This window comes from Ictalurus furcatus, chromosome 7 (genome assembly GCF_023375685.1).
Source record: "Ictalurus furcatus strain D&B chromosome 7, Billie_1.0, whole genome shotgun sequence".
Classification (NCBI taxonomy): domain Eukaryota; kingdom Metazoa; phylum Chordata; class Actinopteri; order Siluriformes; family Ictaluridae; genus Ictalurus; species Ictalurus furcatus.
The window spans coordinates 21381146-21400459 of record NC_071261.1 but is presented as its reverse complement, the minus strand read 5'-3'; the positions used below and the strand labels follow the sequence as shown (position 1 = coordinate 21400459).

Genomic DNA, 19314 nt, shown 5'->3' with positions numbered 1-19314 from the left:
TCTTTTATTTCATAAACTTATTACATTTTTCTCCCTATGTATCTACATAATATAATGGAAAAAGTCTAAGAACCCAAAGATTGAGCTCATGCATGACCATTCTCTTTACTTTCATTTACAGGACAACAAGATGGTGCCCCTGAATGTCTCTTTTGACAAGGTGAAGTCAAAGAACTTAAATGAGGCTGATAGTTTGCATAGAATGGCAATGCTGGAGACCTGTTTAAAGAATAAAAGCCAAAAAGGGGATTCAATACTAGGACCAACTTTGGCCTCCAGTGGAAGAAATCCATCGTCAGACAAAATGACTGTCGAAGGATCCCTACAGACTCGGTGTAGACCTATACCTCATCCAGATTCTGCTAACCAGACCAAATCTCAACAGAAAAAAGCAAGCATTGGATGCAGTACAGGACAATTGCCTCAGAGTCTTCTCAATGAACTGAGCACCATTCTCAACCAAACAGGACGCACACCCAGAGAAGAAAGCTGACCGCTTACAAGCAAAAAATCAAAGCTAGAGTAAAGAGGCGGAAAGTCTTGCAAGTGGCATTCCAGAGGTTGAGAGAGCTCTCGGCTCTCAGGAAGACCTTTTGAAAAGCAAAACAAAGCTATAAATAATGTAAAAATGTATATATTGTGCAGTCTACATGGCACACACCAAAGCTTTTCTCTGTTTGACCGTCACTGACCTTAAAAGAACACCTAACTGCAACCATTCAGCCAATACTATTGTACAGTGGTGTCTTGGTAGCAAGACAAGTAAGTGCATGTAATGTGAAGGGCTCTGGTATAGATTTATAGGTCAAACATCAGTAGGAGTATGTGGTTGTACTGTATATGCCTGAGTGTACAGATTTTTAATTTTTTTTTTTTCAGTTCTGACCACAGTCAAACTAGCCTTCTGTCCACAGGCCACGCTGCAACACGCCAGATAATGGAGGATATTTAGTAATGCACAGAGTCCAATATACAAATTAAAAAATAATTAACCTCACCCACAGGTAAGTAATTATAGGCTACTTTTAGACAGGCTCTATAAAAAAATGCAAGGCAATTATTTAAATTCTGCTTGATTTTCTGTATTTAATTTTGATGCTTATTGAGGTCTAGTGGAGGTCAGTCCACACAATCCCTTGATGTAAAAACATTACCCAATTTAAAGTTTGTTATGTATAGATAGTATTTAGAATGAATGTGGCCTTTTAAGAAAAGAAAAGTCCTTTCCATTTCCTCCAGTGTTAATGTTTCCTAAACCGTCAACAGAAGCATACCTTGTTCTGCTGTGCTGCTGTAATATCCCAGGAGACTAAGTCACCCAAAGCCATTAAATAATGAATCTTTTCCTGAGAGGGTCCACGTAGGCTTTTGTTGTCCGGTTTGCTTTAAATATTTAGCAACATTTTATTATGCATCATGTAGCGGCTGCCTTTATTTGATGTTCTTTAAAAGTATTCTCAGCGTGCACTTGTGCCTTTTTTCACAATGTGTAATGTATTAATGTAAAACAATTTCTGACATTGTATAAATAAATAACGCTAAAAATAAATGTTTCTTTTAGATGTTTCTTTGGAAGGTTATGTCTTGGATTGTTTTTTTTTTATTATTTTTTAAATTTATTTTATTATAAATTGAGTAATTTTTTTTAATGGCTCATACACAAAGTTGCCAGTTTATTAAGTACTGTGGTGCTGGACGGTTTGTAAACCCTTTAGACTTTTCTATATTTCTGCATAAATATGAAATAAAACTTCATCAGCTTTTCACACAAGTCCTAAAAGTAGACAGAAAGATCCCAATTAATGAGACAAATATATTATACTTGTTCATTTATTTATTGAGGAAAATGATCCAATATTAAATATCTGTGAGTGACAAAAGTATGTGAACCTCTAGGATTATCAGTTTATTTTGAAGGTAAAATTAGAGTCAGGTGTTCTCAATCAATGGGATGACAGTCAGGTGTGAGTGAGCACCCTGCTTTATTTAAAGATCAGGGATTTATTAAAGTCTGATCTTCACAACACAAATTTGTGGAAGTATCATGACATGAATAAAGGAGAAAGGAATTTCTGAGGACCTCAGAAAAAGAGTTGTTGATGCACATCAGGCTGGAAAAGATTACAAAATCATCTTTAAAGAGTTTGGACTCCACCAATCCACAGTCAGCTAGATTCAAGACCATTGTTACCCTCCGCAGGATTAGTCAACCAACAAAGATCACTCCAAAAGCAAGACATGTACTGTAATAGTCCATGAGGTCACAAAGAAATCCAGGGTGACTTCTAAGCAACTAAAGGCCTCCCTTACATTTGGCTAATGTTACTATTCATGAGTCCACCATCAGGAGAAGACTGAACAACAAAGGTGTTTGCTTGTCTGAAGATCACATTGGATAATTTCCCTCAATACACAAGTGACCAAGTATAATATTTTGTCTCATTTGTTTAACTGGGTTCTCTTTATCTACTTTGAGGACAGAAAATCTGCTGATGTTTTCGGTCATATTTATGCAGATATATAGAAAAATCGAAAGGGATCACAAACTTTGAAGCACCCCTGTAGACCTACCTTATACCTACACTCATTAGCGAATTTTAGATATGCAGTTAATTATTATTCTACCTAATAAACTGTCACCTCTGCATGAATTAACAGTACATTACTAGTTGTTTTCTCTCACTGTATAAAATAATCACACCCTCACATGTTTGCTTTTTATTCCTTTAGAGCAACACCTAGCAGATCAGAGATAGCAGATGTGGCTTTTTTAGTTACCTTTAACAGGCCCGAATTACTGGGAGTGTTGTGCGACACCTGCACCTCTTTTCTTTTGGTTCCTTTGTTAGAAATAATTAGCACATTTATGCCTTGAGCACAGCCAGATGTCAAGGTCCTGAAGCACAAAGATGTGTGCCACCTCTATGCTCCTGTCACTCAACTGATTATGGTAGTAAAAGAGAAATATTGAATTTGAAAATTTGAGGTGTGTGTGTATGGGGTCCTAACCTGTTCACACTTGAATCTTGCATGCAGGGAGTACATATGTTTTGCAGAAGATGAGAGATTTGCTGTAATTAAAGCTTTGTTCTGGGCCCACCAAAGTGAAGACTTTATACAGTACTGTGCAAAAGTTTTGGGCACATGCAAAGAAATACTGTAGAGCAAAAATGCCTTCAAAATGAATAAAATTAAATGTTTCTACATTAAAAAATACTATAAAGAAAAGTAAACTGTAATAAATAAAACAAAGTAAATATTTGGTGTGAAAAACCTTTGCTTTAAAAAAAAAATAGTAGTCTCGGGTAGAATTAGTGCAGTTTTATAAGGAAATGAGCTGTAAGTTTTATTGAGCATCTTACAGGACCATACACCATTCTTCTAGAGACTTTGACTGTCGCACTTGCTTCTTATTTCTGCAGCAAAACCTTCATTGTGTTTTGTGTCGGAAAAGTGGTTCTTATGTAATATGCTGCTTTTTTTATTGATGTACAAACATTTTTCTGTAACTTTTTTAATTTTGTGCTGGAAAACTAATGTTTGGAAATCTAAAATATTTTTGTACTGAATCGATAATGTAGAAGGCGTAAAATAAAAGTCTATAACAAAGTTTGTACTAAAAGCAAACAAACAAACAGGGCATAGTACGTATAATATATGCATCACCTGAGCTCTTAGTCATGATTCACTGAAAAATCTACTGATTTTGTCCACTGCTAGTGCTGTTGAGCAACTCTAGCTCAGTATTGCGTTTGCGTGTCTGGCAATGATTGATGGGCACTAGCTGATCTCATTTTTTATATGGTGTAGTGCCACCACTATGTGTAGCAAATAAGCTTGCTGTTTTAATGCATGAAATAAAAAAAGACATTGTTAAATTGTTACCAGCTGAACATTTCAGTGGTTTATGGTGTCCATATGTTTCAGAATGTGTAGGTCAACCTTTCAATCAATTTGCTCAGTATTGCTACATCAATGGCTCATATCATCTAGCAGTTTTAGTAACAAAAAATGAAGAAGAGCGATTTAGTCAAGTCAGGGCTGAGGCAATAAAACTAGATCTTTAAAAAAAAATCCACTTCAGGAAACTCAATTTAAAAAAAAAAAAAAAAAAAGATGGTGCCAATATGATGTAAACATTTGCTCATAAATGATGCAGTGTATCTTCCTAAGCCATTATTACTGAGAGACTCCTGTTTGATCAGGGTGCAGGCCAATTCAGTTATTTTGGAAAGGAAATAAAGACAAGTCTCATGCACCCAGGTCTGCTTTTTGATATCATTATTTATTGATGGGCCTCAGCTGATTCTGCACATATTGAATTAACTGTAAATAAAACCTGCTTGCTGTTTTAATCAAAGAAGTGGGAAAGGGCCATAGGGGAACAAGGGAGTGTTGACATTTCCTCAAAAGGCTTAATGAAACCTTTATGAGCTGGTTTTTGGTCTAAGAGACAGATGCTTTTCTTTGGTTAAAAAGAAAGGAATCGTGCAAAGTTCACTTTTTTAAAAAAAAATCTCAAACAAGTACTGTACATTTGGCAAGTTAGAATATCTAGAACAAATTCACCATGCAGTGTTTAATTTCTGCCTAATATCACTTTTGGTGATTGCAATTTTAAATCGGATTAATCCCGGTGTAATCATGTAGATGTTCGCCTCTCTTTACCTGGAGAAATGTTTTGTCAGAATGGGCTGTTACTTTTGATGTAATCAAATTGAGGCAACAGTGCTGAGAGCACAAACAACAAAGCCCAATCTCACGCCTGTTCAGCTGGATATCAGCCACTTGAATTGGACATACCACTTTATTGGCAGTCTTTGCCCTAAAGCTGGGGAGAAAAAATAAATAAATAAAGAGGGCTTTGAAAAAGTGACAAAGTGATATGGAGGTCGAACAGAATGGAGGATCACAATCATACCTAAAATTATGGCAAATTGCATTTAACATGGCCTGCATGTCTGCTTTGATTATAGCCTGATATGCTAATTTACAGGATCATTCACACTTCATGGATTTGGATGAATGGGTCTCCCAAACGCCTTCCTTGGCTCTCAAAGGTTAAATACCCATTGTTAAGTTACACAGCAGGCTAAATCTAATCAAGATGTAGACTGGGCATGGTGGAAACCATGCAACATATGTGTGAGGCAAATGGATAATGAGCCAATATTCTCTCTGAATTATTCACGGTTGGGATGAGATTTGGGGGAGTTATGCATCATTATGAGGCTTATCGTATCAGGATTAATAAGCTCGTTGATATTACACCATTTGTTCATTTGGCACAAGACTCAAATTTTGTATCATAATAAGCATGGCTGCATTTTCCACTTTCCCTCCCCCACCCCTCCTGTCCCATTATGCCTTTATCTGATAGCGACCCTTGTTGAATGGAGAGATGCCTGATTGGCTGCATAACAACTATAGCAGCTAATTAGCAGCTGGAAGACAATGCAGGGCTGATGCGAGATAATCTCTGATCACACATGGAAAAAATGTTCACGATGAGAGAAGACGAAGATCGCATAAATGGTGAGTGGGTGGGTGCGAATGACAGCACAAGCAAGTGTGCGTGTATGGATGTGACAGTTTGAAAAGAAAGGTGAACTACTGTAAAGCAACCACAAAAGAGAAACACTAGTCAAATGATGAAAACTAGAATGGTAACGAGGTTTTTGGAAACATGAAAAACTTTTTATCAATTTTATTAATGGTGTTCTCCAAAGGATTCTCTTACAAGCTCTACGTTAATAAAATCTTTCAATAATATCACGCATGTAAAATATTTATCAGCTCATTTATATGTTTAACTTGACCAGTTGTTTCACTGTTGACATGAGAGAAAATGCATGAACGCATCTAAGGAGATTTTAGGCTTCATATTTGACTAAAAATCATGTAACTATGACTAATTGCTCAGTCAGTCTGTAAACCATTCAAAACAAAAATGCAGAAATCAAACTTCAAAAAGATATTTTTGTTATTGGTTTACAAAATGCCATGAAGCATTAAATATGGTTTAGAATCTGTACACACTTTTCATCTGTCAATGACAGCTCAAACCAGTCTGACAATTCTCCTTTGACCTCTCCCATCAACAAGGTGTTTCTGCCCACAGAACATACACTCACTGGACACATTTTGTTTTTTCGCACCATTCTGCCCAAACTTTAGAGACTGTTTTGCATGAAAGACACAGGAGATCAGCAGCTTCTGAAATATTCAACCAGCCCTTCTGGCACCAACAAACTTAAGATCTTGACTTGTATCTGCATGATTTTATGCATTTGCACTGCTGCTACATGATTGGCTGATTGGATAATTGCATGAATGAGCAAGGGTACAGGTGTTCCTATTAAAGTGACCCATAAGTATATATTATAGTCTGTGTGCAATGGCTTTAATTGTATTTGACTTTTGGGCAGCTTTGGCTAAAATGCATATTTAGAAAGCAGGATTCTGGGCCAGCAGCATAATCTGTAATCTGAGCAAATATTATGTGTATGTGTATGTATATATGTATGTATATATATGTATGTGTATATGTGTATATATATAATTAATTATACATGTAAATGTGTGTGTGTGCAGTTACTCATAGTTTTACAGTACTGCTTATGTTTTTTCAATGATTCATTTCAAAATTCACCTTTTTAAATGTAAAACTACATCACAGTCATTTAACTGAGGGCCTAGCTAAACTAGTTACCATGTGACCACTGTGAATATAGTATATTACTTTACCAGATATACACACAGCAGGCCTCAGGCTGACTGATGTGGAAAACCTTGCATCATGTCAAATATGCTTGTACAATCAGTCCACTAATTGCCATGTAGACTTCCATTACATGCTGCTGTTAAAGCCCAGGAGCTTGCCCGAGGTCACTGACAGTTGGCCCAAATGAAGACTATAAGTGAAGTGTCTCAGTCAGGTAGATATAAAAATTCATTTGAATTGTTTTAAAAGAAACTATTAACTTCTAAGTGTTTTTCCTCCCTTCTTTTAGATATTCTAGCTGGCAGGCCTAAATTTCATTGATGGGGCTTGTGATGTGGGTGTTGTGTTGAAATGGTAAAACAATTGTTAAAATGTTACTGGGGTTTGTGTACCAGCAGCAGTGACTCATGGGACTGCTGTAGTCTTTGTCATACTACATCTGAGATGCTTTGTCAACATATTTGTCCAACAAAGAATGGTTGCATTCATTCTTTGCTATATATTCATGCTGTCACATCTGTTAGAATAGTCATCATTATTCTCATACAAAGTTAGCATGAGTCATTGTTTCTTCTTCATTGTTCCTGCTTAAGCACCATTTCAGGACCTCAGCATTGTAATATTCTATGACCATGTACACGTCATTATGGGGGATACTTTATTGTTTTGCAGTGCCTGCCAGTCATCATCCAGGATAAACACAAGAGTTGGGGTATTCGATTTGGACTTGAACAGGAGTCCAATTATAAACGAACCCTGTCTGATTGGTCTCACCTCCGTTCACTGAATATATAAAATTACAAGGGGTCTTCTACTTACGTTCAGTTACGTAGTGACAAACCGCTCCAAGTGGAGAATTATTTGCGGCTAAAGAAAAAATCTTCGGGGCAAAACGTGATTTATTTTAAAAATGCATTTGACTTAATATTGTTTTCTTAACAATAAACTTATAATGCATGTAACATAATTTTATTGACCTCAGTAACTGTAATAAAATTACATAAATTTAAAATGTAAATCGTTACATTACTGCATTGTCAGAAAAAGTAATTGTTACAGTAACACATTACTTTTTTTTACATGTTACATCCAACTGTGGTGACAGTTAGTTGTGCCTCCTCTTGCCAAGCGACACCAAACTAGCCTAGTCTCATGTTAGATAGCCAAAAGGGTTTACATTTTAGCGGTCTGGTAGTCCTGCAAACAGTTATAACACTCAAGGCAAGTTTTATGATAAATCCAACTTTTTGTCCAATTTTCACATTTTTTAAGCAATTATTCCTCACATGCAAGCAAACAGCTTTATTTAGAAGTACATTTTAAAAAGTTCTTTTATATAGAAGAATCTCGGCTCAGCCCCTGATGGTAAACAGTTCAGCTAACACCCCTGTGTGTCAATACAGTATATTGGATCTGTGCATTAGGTCTTAAAGTGACAGCAATGTAATGAATAATTTTAGGATTTAAAATGAAATTTTTTTTTTTTTCAAGAACAGAGCTGTGTATCAGAAATGAGTTAGTTGTCATTCATAGACAGATTAAAAGCAGTAATAAAGCATGAAGCTTGTTGTTATGACATGCTGCTAAATGTAACTCTACTCTGTACTCTCTCTCTCTCAGACTATATAACTGTGGGGGAGAGGCATCAAATCATTGAAATGTCAACTTGAACTGGAGGACACAATATAGTGGGACACAATAACAAACAGGTTCATTTGTATTTTCATACACTTGAAATATAATACAAGTTCTATATATACCTCTGTGTCCAGTTTTTTTCCTTTTAAACAATTTTTTTTGATAGAAAATTAGCTGAGGTACTGATGACATGAAATAAAAATATTAAATGGCAATGGCAAGATGTAATAGTGATATTTTTTGTTACATTTACATTGCCATTGGTTTGTGAAGGTTAAAATGTTAATTTAACAGCTAAAAAACACAGAGGTCTGATTCTAAATTCCAGTGCTCAATATAACATGTCAGAAGTGTCAACACTGAATATTAACCCTGCACAGGTTTTTAAACAGTCCCCCTACATATAATACAATTTATTGGTCATAAAACAAACACTGTAAAATTTCTCTTATGAAGTGTGCAGAACATGCATCGATGTGCATTAACAAACAACAAAAACATTTTAAAAAAGAAAGGCCATTACATGACAAAAACATTAAATGTGCATAGTACAAAAGGCAAACAAAAAGCCCAACACTACTAAAAAGTACTTTTTGTGGAGTAACAGCTGCTCCCACCAATGTTCATGAGAAGTCTTTGCGTAACTTCAAATGTGTATGTCATGTGCTTAGGTTAGTTGATGTTCACAACATAAAGAAGACCCATCAGGAATCCAAATGCTTTGGGGACATCTGAGATGTCAATGAGAACTAGATGTTCTTCCAGAATGTCGATGATTTCTTTTGGAAGCACGTCTCCACATTGCTCCTCGGTTACAATCAGAATGCATGGATCTGAATAACTACACAATTCACGGAGTACCTGAGCAGTCAGTGGTTCTGATGAACCTTGTGATGTCCCATGCTGCCTCAACAAATGATTTTTCAGGTCAATTTGCCTTTTGAATGTACAAACACAATTAGTATACAACCAGGGTAAGAGACAAAACCTGCTGTAGTGTCCGTGCCTTAGTGCATAATGTCTTGTTATTATGCGTTGATTTGCTGGACTATTCCACTTCATTGAAACTGTCACAATCCAGGGAAGGGAGGGTCTGTGGTCTGCAAAAGATATAAACAACATTAATTAATATCAGTGACCACAAAATAAAATACATCTTGGGTCAAAGCCGCAAGTTTAACCGAGCTGTAGTTGAAGTCTGAGGATTATAACAATCTCAAAATTATTTATTGCAGTGTAATAAGGTCTGACCTAAATGTAATTTTCAGTATTTTAGAGTTTTGTAAATTGGAATGTAAAAATGTTGATGTCCCATATCTCAAAACATCTCTTCACCCTATCTATATCTTATATTACTAATATAATAATAAATACATATTAGTTTCCCTGAATGTATTCTTTTAGATCTATCAATCCAGTTTTTGAGGCAGCACTTTGTTTTTGAATTATAAGTGAAAAATCACTGCATTCTTTGTAACATTTAATGGTTTGAGGAGATACTGTAGTTTCCTGTTCTCAGAAATAATTCTCAGCTTCTCTCAGGGCCAGCAGCGTGAGTAAACTGTGTCACCACTAACGAGGATTCTCTTCGGTCATAATTAGCATTAATCCCCGCTGTTAAAACCCAGACATGCTATGCAGGTCATGAACAAGCCAGGGACAGTAGTGACTCTTGTTTATAGCTCTGTTTTTGTCTGAGCTTAATAAGTAGAGTGTTAATAGCAGGGAACGCTTGTTGACTGGGTAATGGTGGAGTCTCAGAGCTGGTTAATAATTGATGGCGTAGCATCATCAAAGAAAGTGAGCACATTGTCTGTGTGTTCTCAGCGGAGGCATTGCTATGACTTACTGTACATGGTTGGGTGCGTTGAGCCTTCAGGTCTGCTTTATCAAACAGCGCTGAAATGCTGTGATAAATGGATGTTTGAGTTCTCAGCTGCTGGCCAGTGTCTCGCCTGCTGACAGCTAGAATCATACATTCATATATCTGTGCAGTAGGATTTTGTGCAGTCACCAAAAAAAAAAACAACAAAAAAAAAACCCCTAAGGATATTTCCTTGAATATCAATGTCGTAACATTTTATGCTAGCAAATGACAAGGGACAGAATGAAATAAACAAATAGTTCCTGGCATCACATTTCTGACTTTCTAGACTTTTGAGTACAGCAACTATTTGCTGAAGTATGAAGAGACCGAGCTGTTGGTACTTAATGCACTTGTTGTGCTCTCTCAGTCTCTGACCTTCTACTCTGTATATCTTTTCTTTTATTTTGATTCCACTAAATCAAACTCAAGGAAAACCAAAATAAATCATTCTAATTGTTAGATTCTTCAGATGTCTTCTTAACAAGGGTTAAATATGGCAAGAGCACACATGAAACAAGATATTTGTGCTGTGTGGACAAGTGGAGCCATGCTCCAGTACTATAATTTGATGGAAATACAAATTGTACAGAAACACAATTGCGATAATTATAATGATGACTGTTATATATATATACGTGAGTATTTACATATATTTGATCGTTATTGCAAAATAAACTTTCATAATACTGGACTATGTATCTTCACCAGAAAATCAGTTTAGTAACACTTTACTTGGATGCACTTACACACTAAGCCTGTATGCAGAGTTGGGGACTTAAGTTCAAAAGTTATGTGAATATTTAGGCAGAGAAAGTTAAGCGTATTCAGACTTGGATTACACGTGTGCTTGAGTTGATTTTACAGGCTCCCTATTCAGATTATGCCAATAATAATAACAGTAATAACAATAGTAAAAGTTCTCGAGATAAGCAGTGTTTCAGATTAAGATGCCGATGACTCAGCTCTCCTCCGTGCGAAAAAACCCCCAACCTTTTTGTGCACTTTAAAGGAACAATACTATTAAATACTATTCATTGACAGTATAATATTTATGTTTAATATTGGCCTAGAATGGCATTCCATAATTTTTTGCGTGTATGGTTTTAACATCCTGAAACGTACATTTCAGTTTGACATATTGCGGTTAAATCAAACTGTCAGAGGGTGGTGCTGCACTATACTGCTACTCACTCAATCTCAGAATCCCCCCTGTTTTACTTCCACCCCATGTGCATAATTCTCATATTACATCTGAGGGCTGAAGGCTGAGTACCATGATAGTCTATGGATGGTAAAGAGAGTATATACAGTAAAGTATTATTGATATTTGGAAATATTTTAGATGCTTAAACTTACAAACAAGAAATAATAAAACCATAAGGTTCAGCATTTGAACTGTAGTTAGTTAAATTAAGTATTTTGGACAGAAAATAATCAACTGAATATGTTTGAATCATGTCCATAATATCAGTGTTAGGAACAGCACCATACAACCCCCCCCCCCTTCAATTTACATGTGGCCCCTATATATATATAACCAGGCCAGTAACATGGCATCTCATCACTGACTTCTAAGAGAATGAAGGATAAAGGATAGCCTGAGGGAAAATTCTACTGAGCAATAGTGCAAGATTGGTGATTGGTGGTGATTCTTAAAATGTCATGGTCATTGATCACCTTTTGGAAAGTGTGTGTGCCGATCTTTACCAAAGACAATGATAAATAAGACACACTGCAGACAAAACAAATGCAAAAAGAGAATGATAGTTGAGAAACCAAAAGGAAGAGGAGTATACAATCAAAAGTGAAATGGTTATAAAGTGGAGGAAGCAATAGAGAAAGAGAAAGTGGAGTAATGATGAAACCTCTAGTGTCACAGAGAGACAAATAGCTGCAGCACAGCAGCTCCTGCATTTATCAGAGCCAGGCTTTGGCCTCTTATCTTAATGAAGGATTCTGTTTACACCTCGCTACCCATGTCTGCCCCATACCAACCATAACTCTCATGGCTACCAACAGGAAATACATTAATAAATTAAGTGAATTATGCTGAGTCACAGAGTTGTCAGAAGAAAGAGGTGCTAGTCTCTGTCATTTCTTACTCAGAAATGCTAACGTGGTGGAACAACACAATTGCAAGCATTGATCTCAACGGTTTCTGTTATTTTCTGTTTGAGGGCACACCTGTGGCTTTTGTACACATAGGACGAAGCATTAATCAGTGAGGCTTTATGCCTCACAGCTTTCATGTTTCCCTTTCTTGTTCAATTCTGGTAGTGTCTCATGTGCAGTCATCACCTCACACACACACACACACACACACAATTTGACACCTGCTGACATGAGAACTTGCTGTTCCTGGCCCCAAATTGTGTCTAACTGTGTTAAAACGATTGGGACATTTATTGCTCTCCAGGAAGACAATGAGAAGAGACAGAAAGTGGCAGCTTCTACAAAGTAACAGGATAAACAAGGATAAATCAGTAGGATTATTGCACACATTAGTTAGAAGAAAAACTCAGATTGCAAAATAATTTCTGATTTAAAAATGTACTTTTACATTGCAGACAATGGGTAAAATAAGTAATGATATCTTAGTATATGAAAATTGTTTTCCAACAATTACCTTATATGATCACATAAGTTTAGCTATATTTACTAATTATATATATATACATATATATATATATATATATATATATATATATATAAAAATTCTTTTTTTTTGTTCATTCATCTTCTTTAACCACTTACTGGTCAGGTTCATGGAGGATCTGGAGACTATCCCCAGAACACAAGGTGTGATGTGAGAATGGGATGGGATGCCAGTCCTAAAGCACCATTCACACACAAAAATTTGCAATCCCATTAACACCTAAAGGCATTTTACAATAAGTAATCCAGCAGCCAGCAGGTTTTTGGGAAGTGGGAGGAAACTGCAGAACCCAGTACACATAAGAACAACATGCAAAACTTAGTAAAACTGAGCTCATGGAAGTGTGAGACAGCAACACTACCCACTACACAACTTTGCTGCCCAAGATAGTTTCACTTGCCATCATTTTTTTTGCAGTTATAGTTTACAATGTATAATAAAATGGGAAGACTAATTACAGCCTAACATGTACAAATGATGGTCCACACCTTTTCACTTAGCTCGTGACATGTCTATTCTTCAAGCTGATTTTCCTGGCACATACACAAAGTAGCTTTTAGGAGCTGATCGCTCTGAGTGCTAGGCACAGCCTGCCATATCTATTTCCATGTAAGTACCTTGTCTTGTTTGCCTGAAGAAACCAACAGTTGTGTCTAATCACAGCTAATAGATCATTATTGTAACATGTTACTAACCCATCTTTGTCTTGGAGATAAATGTAGTATATAAAGGCACAGTTAAGGTCAACTGTGCAAACACAGCAGAAGTACTATGATGTGAAAGGAGGATAACAAGTCGATTCACTAAGGCTGACATGGTATCATTTCCCCAGACTACTATGACATCTTAATCTTGAATCCAGAGGAAAATAGGCTGTTTGAGCTAACCACCTCACTATGCTGTATTAGCAGTTGCAGTTGGGATTTCTGAGACCAGTTTTGTCACTTCTTTAAAAATAAGAAGAATTACATTGTGGCCTTGTGTCTGTCTGAGAGGGAACGTCCACTGGACTGTATAGAAACAGTTTGGAATTGTTGTGATGTCTAAGGATTTTGATTTTAAATGTAATCCAGTGAAATATGTCAACTTGTGCAAATATCGTGTGTGTGTGTGTGTGTGTGTGTGTGTGTGTGTGTTGTAAAGGCAGAGTTTCTGACATGCTGGGAAGCTGACAGTAGCAGTGAGAGTCCCAGCGCTGTTTTGTCTGCTGTCTGTTTGGGTATGAACGGCAAGCTGAGCCCTAGACAATGATCAACATCCTGAGGGGGAGAGAGATGAGTGAGGAGGGCCACATGAACAGAATGCAGACAACTGATGGGTGGATGCGATATCACCTGCAGAATGACTGCATAGAGATAAACAGAGCAACACACTTTCAATGTAAATTTGCTCTCACTCTCTTTGCTGGCCAGTCAGGCAAAGGTTATCTATAAACATGTTTAAATATGTATTAAAAGTTATATAAAATATTAACATATCAATGTAAAATATCTACCAGAAAATCGTAAAGGAGAACGTCCGGGCTTCAGTCAGTAAAGTGAAACTCAAGCACAACTGGATTATTCAGCAAGACAATGATTCAAAGCATAGGAGTAAGTCCTAGTCCTAGAAGTAAGTGAAAGTCTGATCTCATTTAGGAGATCCAGTAAGTTTAAGGGGGCAATTAGTTTTTCACATTGGTGATAGGTGTTGGATAACTTTTTTGCTTCAATAAAAAAAAAGTAAAATTAAAAAGTGTATTGTGTGTTTACTCAGGTTGCCTTTGTTTTATAGTGTATTTCATTTGAACGTCTAAAGCTATTTAGTATGAGATATACACAAAGACAGAAGAAATCAGTTCAAATCAGACAAATACCTTTTCACAGCACTGTAATTGTGCTAAAATTAAAACATGTATTAAGACATAGAAAACAATGTATTGTTTTAAAAACGTTTTAACCACTTGTTTTTAAAAACAAGTCTCTAACAAGTGATTTAAAAAAAAATGTAAATTAAATTTAACTAAGAATATTGCATATTTCACAGCATATACTATAATTCTACTATAATATAATACCATATGTATGATAAGAGTATATTTGTTGCCATTTCAGATTAATATAATTTTAGCATATTTTAATTAAGTACATAAACTGTCAATAAATGTCAATATATTTTATATATTAAATATACTTGTCAACACACACATAGACAAGTATATTTCACATGCACAATGCACTTTTTTAACCAGTGACAGCAATCTACTCTGAAAAGTTTATTGTGTTTGAAAAAAGTGTGTATACATGGGAGTGCAAAGAGCCAATTAGGCTTATAAAGCTTATGCCAGAAATGTGTACAAATAATATCAGACACTCCATGGCTCGTGGGTGGAGAGTCTGAGGCCGAGAGTGGAGGGTTGGAGTAGAGAGCCCTTGGAGAGTTTATATAACATATGACAAGAGTGATGTAAACACAGCCAAGGAGACCAGGATGGACTTGCACTTTTTCAGGCACTTTTCTCAGGCATATGATACACGCACTTTGTTTAACAAATTATGCTGCATTATGTTTCCAAACATTAAATTTCCATGTTATTTATATGAGAACAATAACAATATTGCCGGCACACATTTAAAACTACTTTCTGAACATCCTTTTTTATGTAATAGCGACTACTTGACATAGACATGCACACAGCAGAAATAGCATGTTGAGCTTCTGCTTCTCCACTTGTCAGCACATTGATTTGTCCAAAGGCTCTGTTCACTTGCCAGTGACAAACAAATGTCACCTCTTATCACTCTGCCCATCCTGCTAACATTCTCTCCCTTTCTCTTGATCACGCCATACTCTGATATCTAGTTTTGTCACATCCGCTGGCTAGACATGTGTCAGCTTGCGTCAGTTGTATTGAGCTTTGCGTCTGGGCTGTGGGAGAACACCCTTCTCGCTGGTCACTCTGGGGCTGGTGCTGTCTTGAAGGCATCAGCTCTGTTACATGTCCAGCAACACAATGAGAGCTCTTCCCATGTAAACAGAGCAGTGATTAAATCAGCCTTGCACTGTTGGGGCATGATGAGAAATAATGGTGACGTTGGTCTGTTGTTTCATTCAAGTGAAAGAGCATGTCACTTGTATTCTGTGTGTGGAAAAAAAATTGGTTTTGTTAATAAATTTCACACCAGGCTTTTATGCTGCTCTGTGTGGAAATGATACAATCGCAGTGTAATCTCACCAAGTTGAAACAAACCTGAGAAGCCAAATTTCCTTTGACACAGCTGCTGTGTATCCATGGTTGGGGTTGGGTGGCAAATAGGAACACCAATTTCCACTTTTAAGATTAACAAAATCACAAGTTGACTGTTTACAACATGGATGGAATATTCAAATGATAATTAGGATAAAAAAAAACAAAAAATTTCCATTGTTCAATAAAAGACCAAATGGAATTATACATGCAACATCTGGACTCTTTGATGAGGCTTTTTCAACAAGCAAAAGTGAATTCGATTCAAGAATCAACCCCTGCCCACATCTTCACACCCCCTGGGCAGGCTCTCAATGTTATTGAATGCTTCCTTTTTTAAAACACAGTCTTTCTCTTAATGGGAGCTTTAGTATCTTTCTTGCTGTGTTCAATTTGCTCCCAGCTAACAGACAAACTGAATTTGTTAGCGGACGCTGGGCGCTTGGCTTGGTGCGATCCAAAGGCTGTATTTGGTGAGGGAATATTCAAGATGAAGTCAGTTAGTGTGCAATTATGGGAGCGAATTAAACATGGCAGGAACAGCATGCCCAAGGGGCTTTTCCAATCCCCCCCTCCTGACTTCCTTTGCGTTCTTCTCCCTGCTCTTCTGCTCACCCTATGAGGTCTCCTCTTCCATTCGCTGTCCTCCATTTCATAGTTGGCAGCCTGTTTCTTTTTATTTGATTCCATTCTCCTAGACTATGCTTTCTGCCTTGTGTACATAAGCTTTATTTGTGTGCCTGTGGATGTGTGTGTAAGGGACATTATACAGTATGGGTTCTTTCCAAAATGCAATGGAGGCTCAGCTCTCTACATATCTACATTTACCAACTGCTCTCTTCCTGACTCACTGTATATTTTGAACATGTCCTGGTGTGCCAGTTTATCTTCACAGCATGTTCTGGGAATGGGTTTGTGTATATTTCTCACCTTAAAGCCTTGGATTTCTTAGAGTCCAACTTACTGCAAGTGTGTGTATGTGTAACATGAAAGTGTTGGCTATTTTATTTGCATTGCTTTGTTGACATTTCATGTTGACCTTTACTCGAAAAAAAAAAAAAAAAAAAAAAAGAGTGCAGGCAAGGCAAGGGATCACATTAATGAGTGATTCTGTGCACTTTGCCCATTTTCAAGTCAATTACGTTTGTTCGCTTCCCTGCATACAAAATCCAATGCATTGTTCTCTCCAGACTACCCGAAGCTAATTGTCATTCCAAATAGGGTTTAGTGGTAATAAAACTACATTTAGACTCTCCATTTGGCTGAAACTTTCAGGGGTTACAGCCATATGAGGTCTACAGGGAAGTATAATTCCTTAAGCTGTGCCCTGTTGTCTGTGTTGTGATGTTATAAACTATTAAGTTTTAAAAAGTCCCTTAAAGACTCTTTTCACTACAACACTTCTCATATTCTGCATCCACAAATTAAAGGGAAAATGTTGTTTCATCAGGTAATATCCTTAAAGGGGTCTCAAAAAGGTTTTTAAGCCAATATGGCTGGGCTAATATGAAGAAATCTGTTCAGTTTTATTTTTACATCTGCTGAGCAGCAGATATAAAATTAAATGCCATTGCACGTCCGCTGTCTTTCTTCAAAGGACACATTATTGGCGTCTCTAGTTTAGCCCTAAAGCCACATCCATATCATGTCCAAATTACAAATTCCCAACTTGTAAAACCTAGTCATGCCTGCATCTCTGTAAAAATTTGGGCAACTTTTTAATGCTCATTATATCACAATATTGTTGCAACTTGTATAGCTTCCAGCCACTATTTATTTGATAATTATCTACTTTTATTGAAAGACTGTATATAAAGCATTGGGCACAGTGGGCACCATGGACACACACATGTGTACACTCAGTCACACCTAGGGGCAATTTAGAATAGCCAATTCATTTACCTATATGTTTTTGAGAGGTGGGAGGAAACCCACGTACAGAACACATGAAACTTGAATAGTAACCCAAACTCAAGATTGACTCCAGAGCCATGAGGCAGCAACACTACCTGGTGCACCACCGTACCACCCCTGCTAAACATTTACTACAAGAAAAGTAGCAAAATATACTTTTGAAATACATCTATTATCCAGAAACCTGGCCTGTTGTCTAAGTGACCATATCAACACTTTTCACCTGGTTAGATAAATCAGTGTCAATGTGTTGACAATTCCTCCTTGAACCAAGGGAAAAAAAGTGGAACTTTGAAATTTGGTAGAGCACAAGGGGGAGAAACGCAATGAATTTTGCTTATTATAACCACCCACAGGAGCAGCACAGAATGAGAGTGGTCAGATATATCACGCTGTCCATGGTGCTGGACTTGGAGCGCCTCAAATTTCAACCAGAAATCACCAATACTCTGTCAGCTTTAGTTTATGTTGACACACAGCATTTCTCATCACCTCTTCGCTGGATTCTCCTTTGGTGTCTCCTTAATAAGTTGATAAGAGCCAGACAGATCTGAGAGCAGACAGGCTGCAATAAAAAAAGAGTGCATTCTGGGATCAAACTAAGGGGGTCCAGCTGGAAAGGAAAGAAGTGAGAAGAGTGGATCAGACAAGTCTTTTTTTCTCATTCTGCTTTTCTCTATCATCATGCATGCTTCAGGATAAATGTAAAACGGTGTACAGAAATCAAGGTATTTGATTCATATTGTAATAATAGAACACCCACAAAGAGGGGTCTGTCTGTGTGTGAGAGAGAAAGAAATGAAATCCATCTCTGCTACTAGAAGCCAACATTGTGCGTGGTTGGAGCAGAACTGCTTTATTCTGTTAGAAGGACCAGACAGTGATGTACTCAGACTGCTGTGCTCCCCCACCTCATATACAGTATCTAATTATGGAGGTGTACTTTCCTGAAGCTGTATGTAATATACTGTGTGGTGCCACTCTGGGATTTTGACGAACAGCTTATATCAATCCATTACACTGACAGAAACTAGGAACCGATTAAAAGAGAAACAGAAGTATATGACTAAGTAAAATCCATACAATCTCTTTCAGATCATATTGTTTGGAATGTTCATTTGTTCTTTACTTTATTCTAGGCATGATGGAGAAATGAAAAATATCTGACTTTGATTTTAAATATATGACATAACAGAGTAATGGAGCTCAGATACTCAATACCCAACAGGTTTCTGGTTCACTGCATTGAAAGATGATTTAAAAAAGGAGGAGTAATGAGAAATATCACT

The 19314-nt window shown here is 36.9% G+C and overlaps 1 protein-coding gene across 1 annotated transcript in view; it reads left to right on the top strand.

Annotated features, from left to right (window-relative positions):
* The window catches only part of arap2 (ArfGAP with RhoGAP domain, ankyrin repeat and PH domain 2), an 82565-nt gene extending 80186 nt beyond the window's left edge, over positions 1-2379 (top strand). The window contains exon 32 of the mRNA XM_053630122.1: positions 122-2379. Within this exon, the coding sequence (XP_053486097.1) occupies positions 122-493 (372 nt within the window). The 3' untranslated portion in view covers positions 494-2379. The remainder of the gene's footprint in view (positions 1-121) is intronic.
* Positions 2380-19314: the final 16935 nt, after the last annotated feature.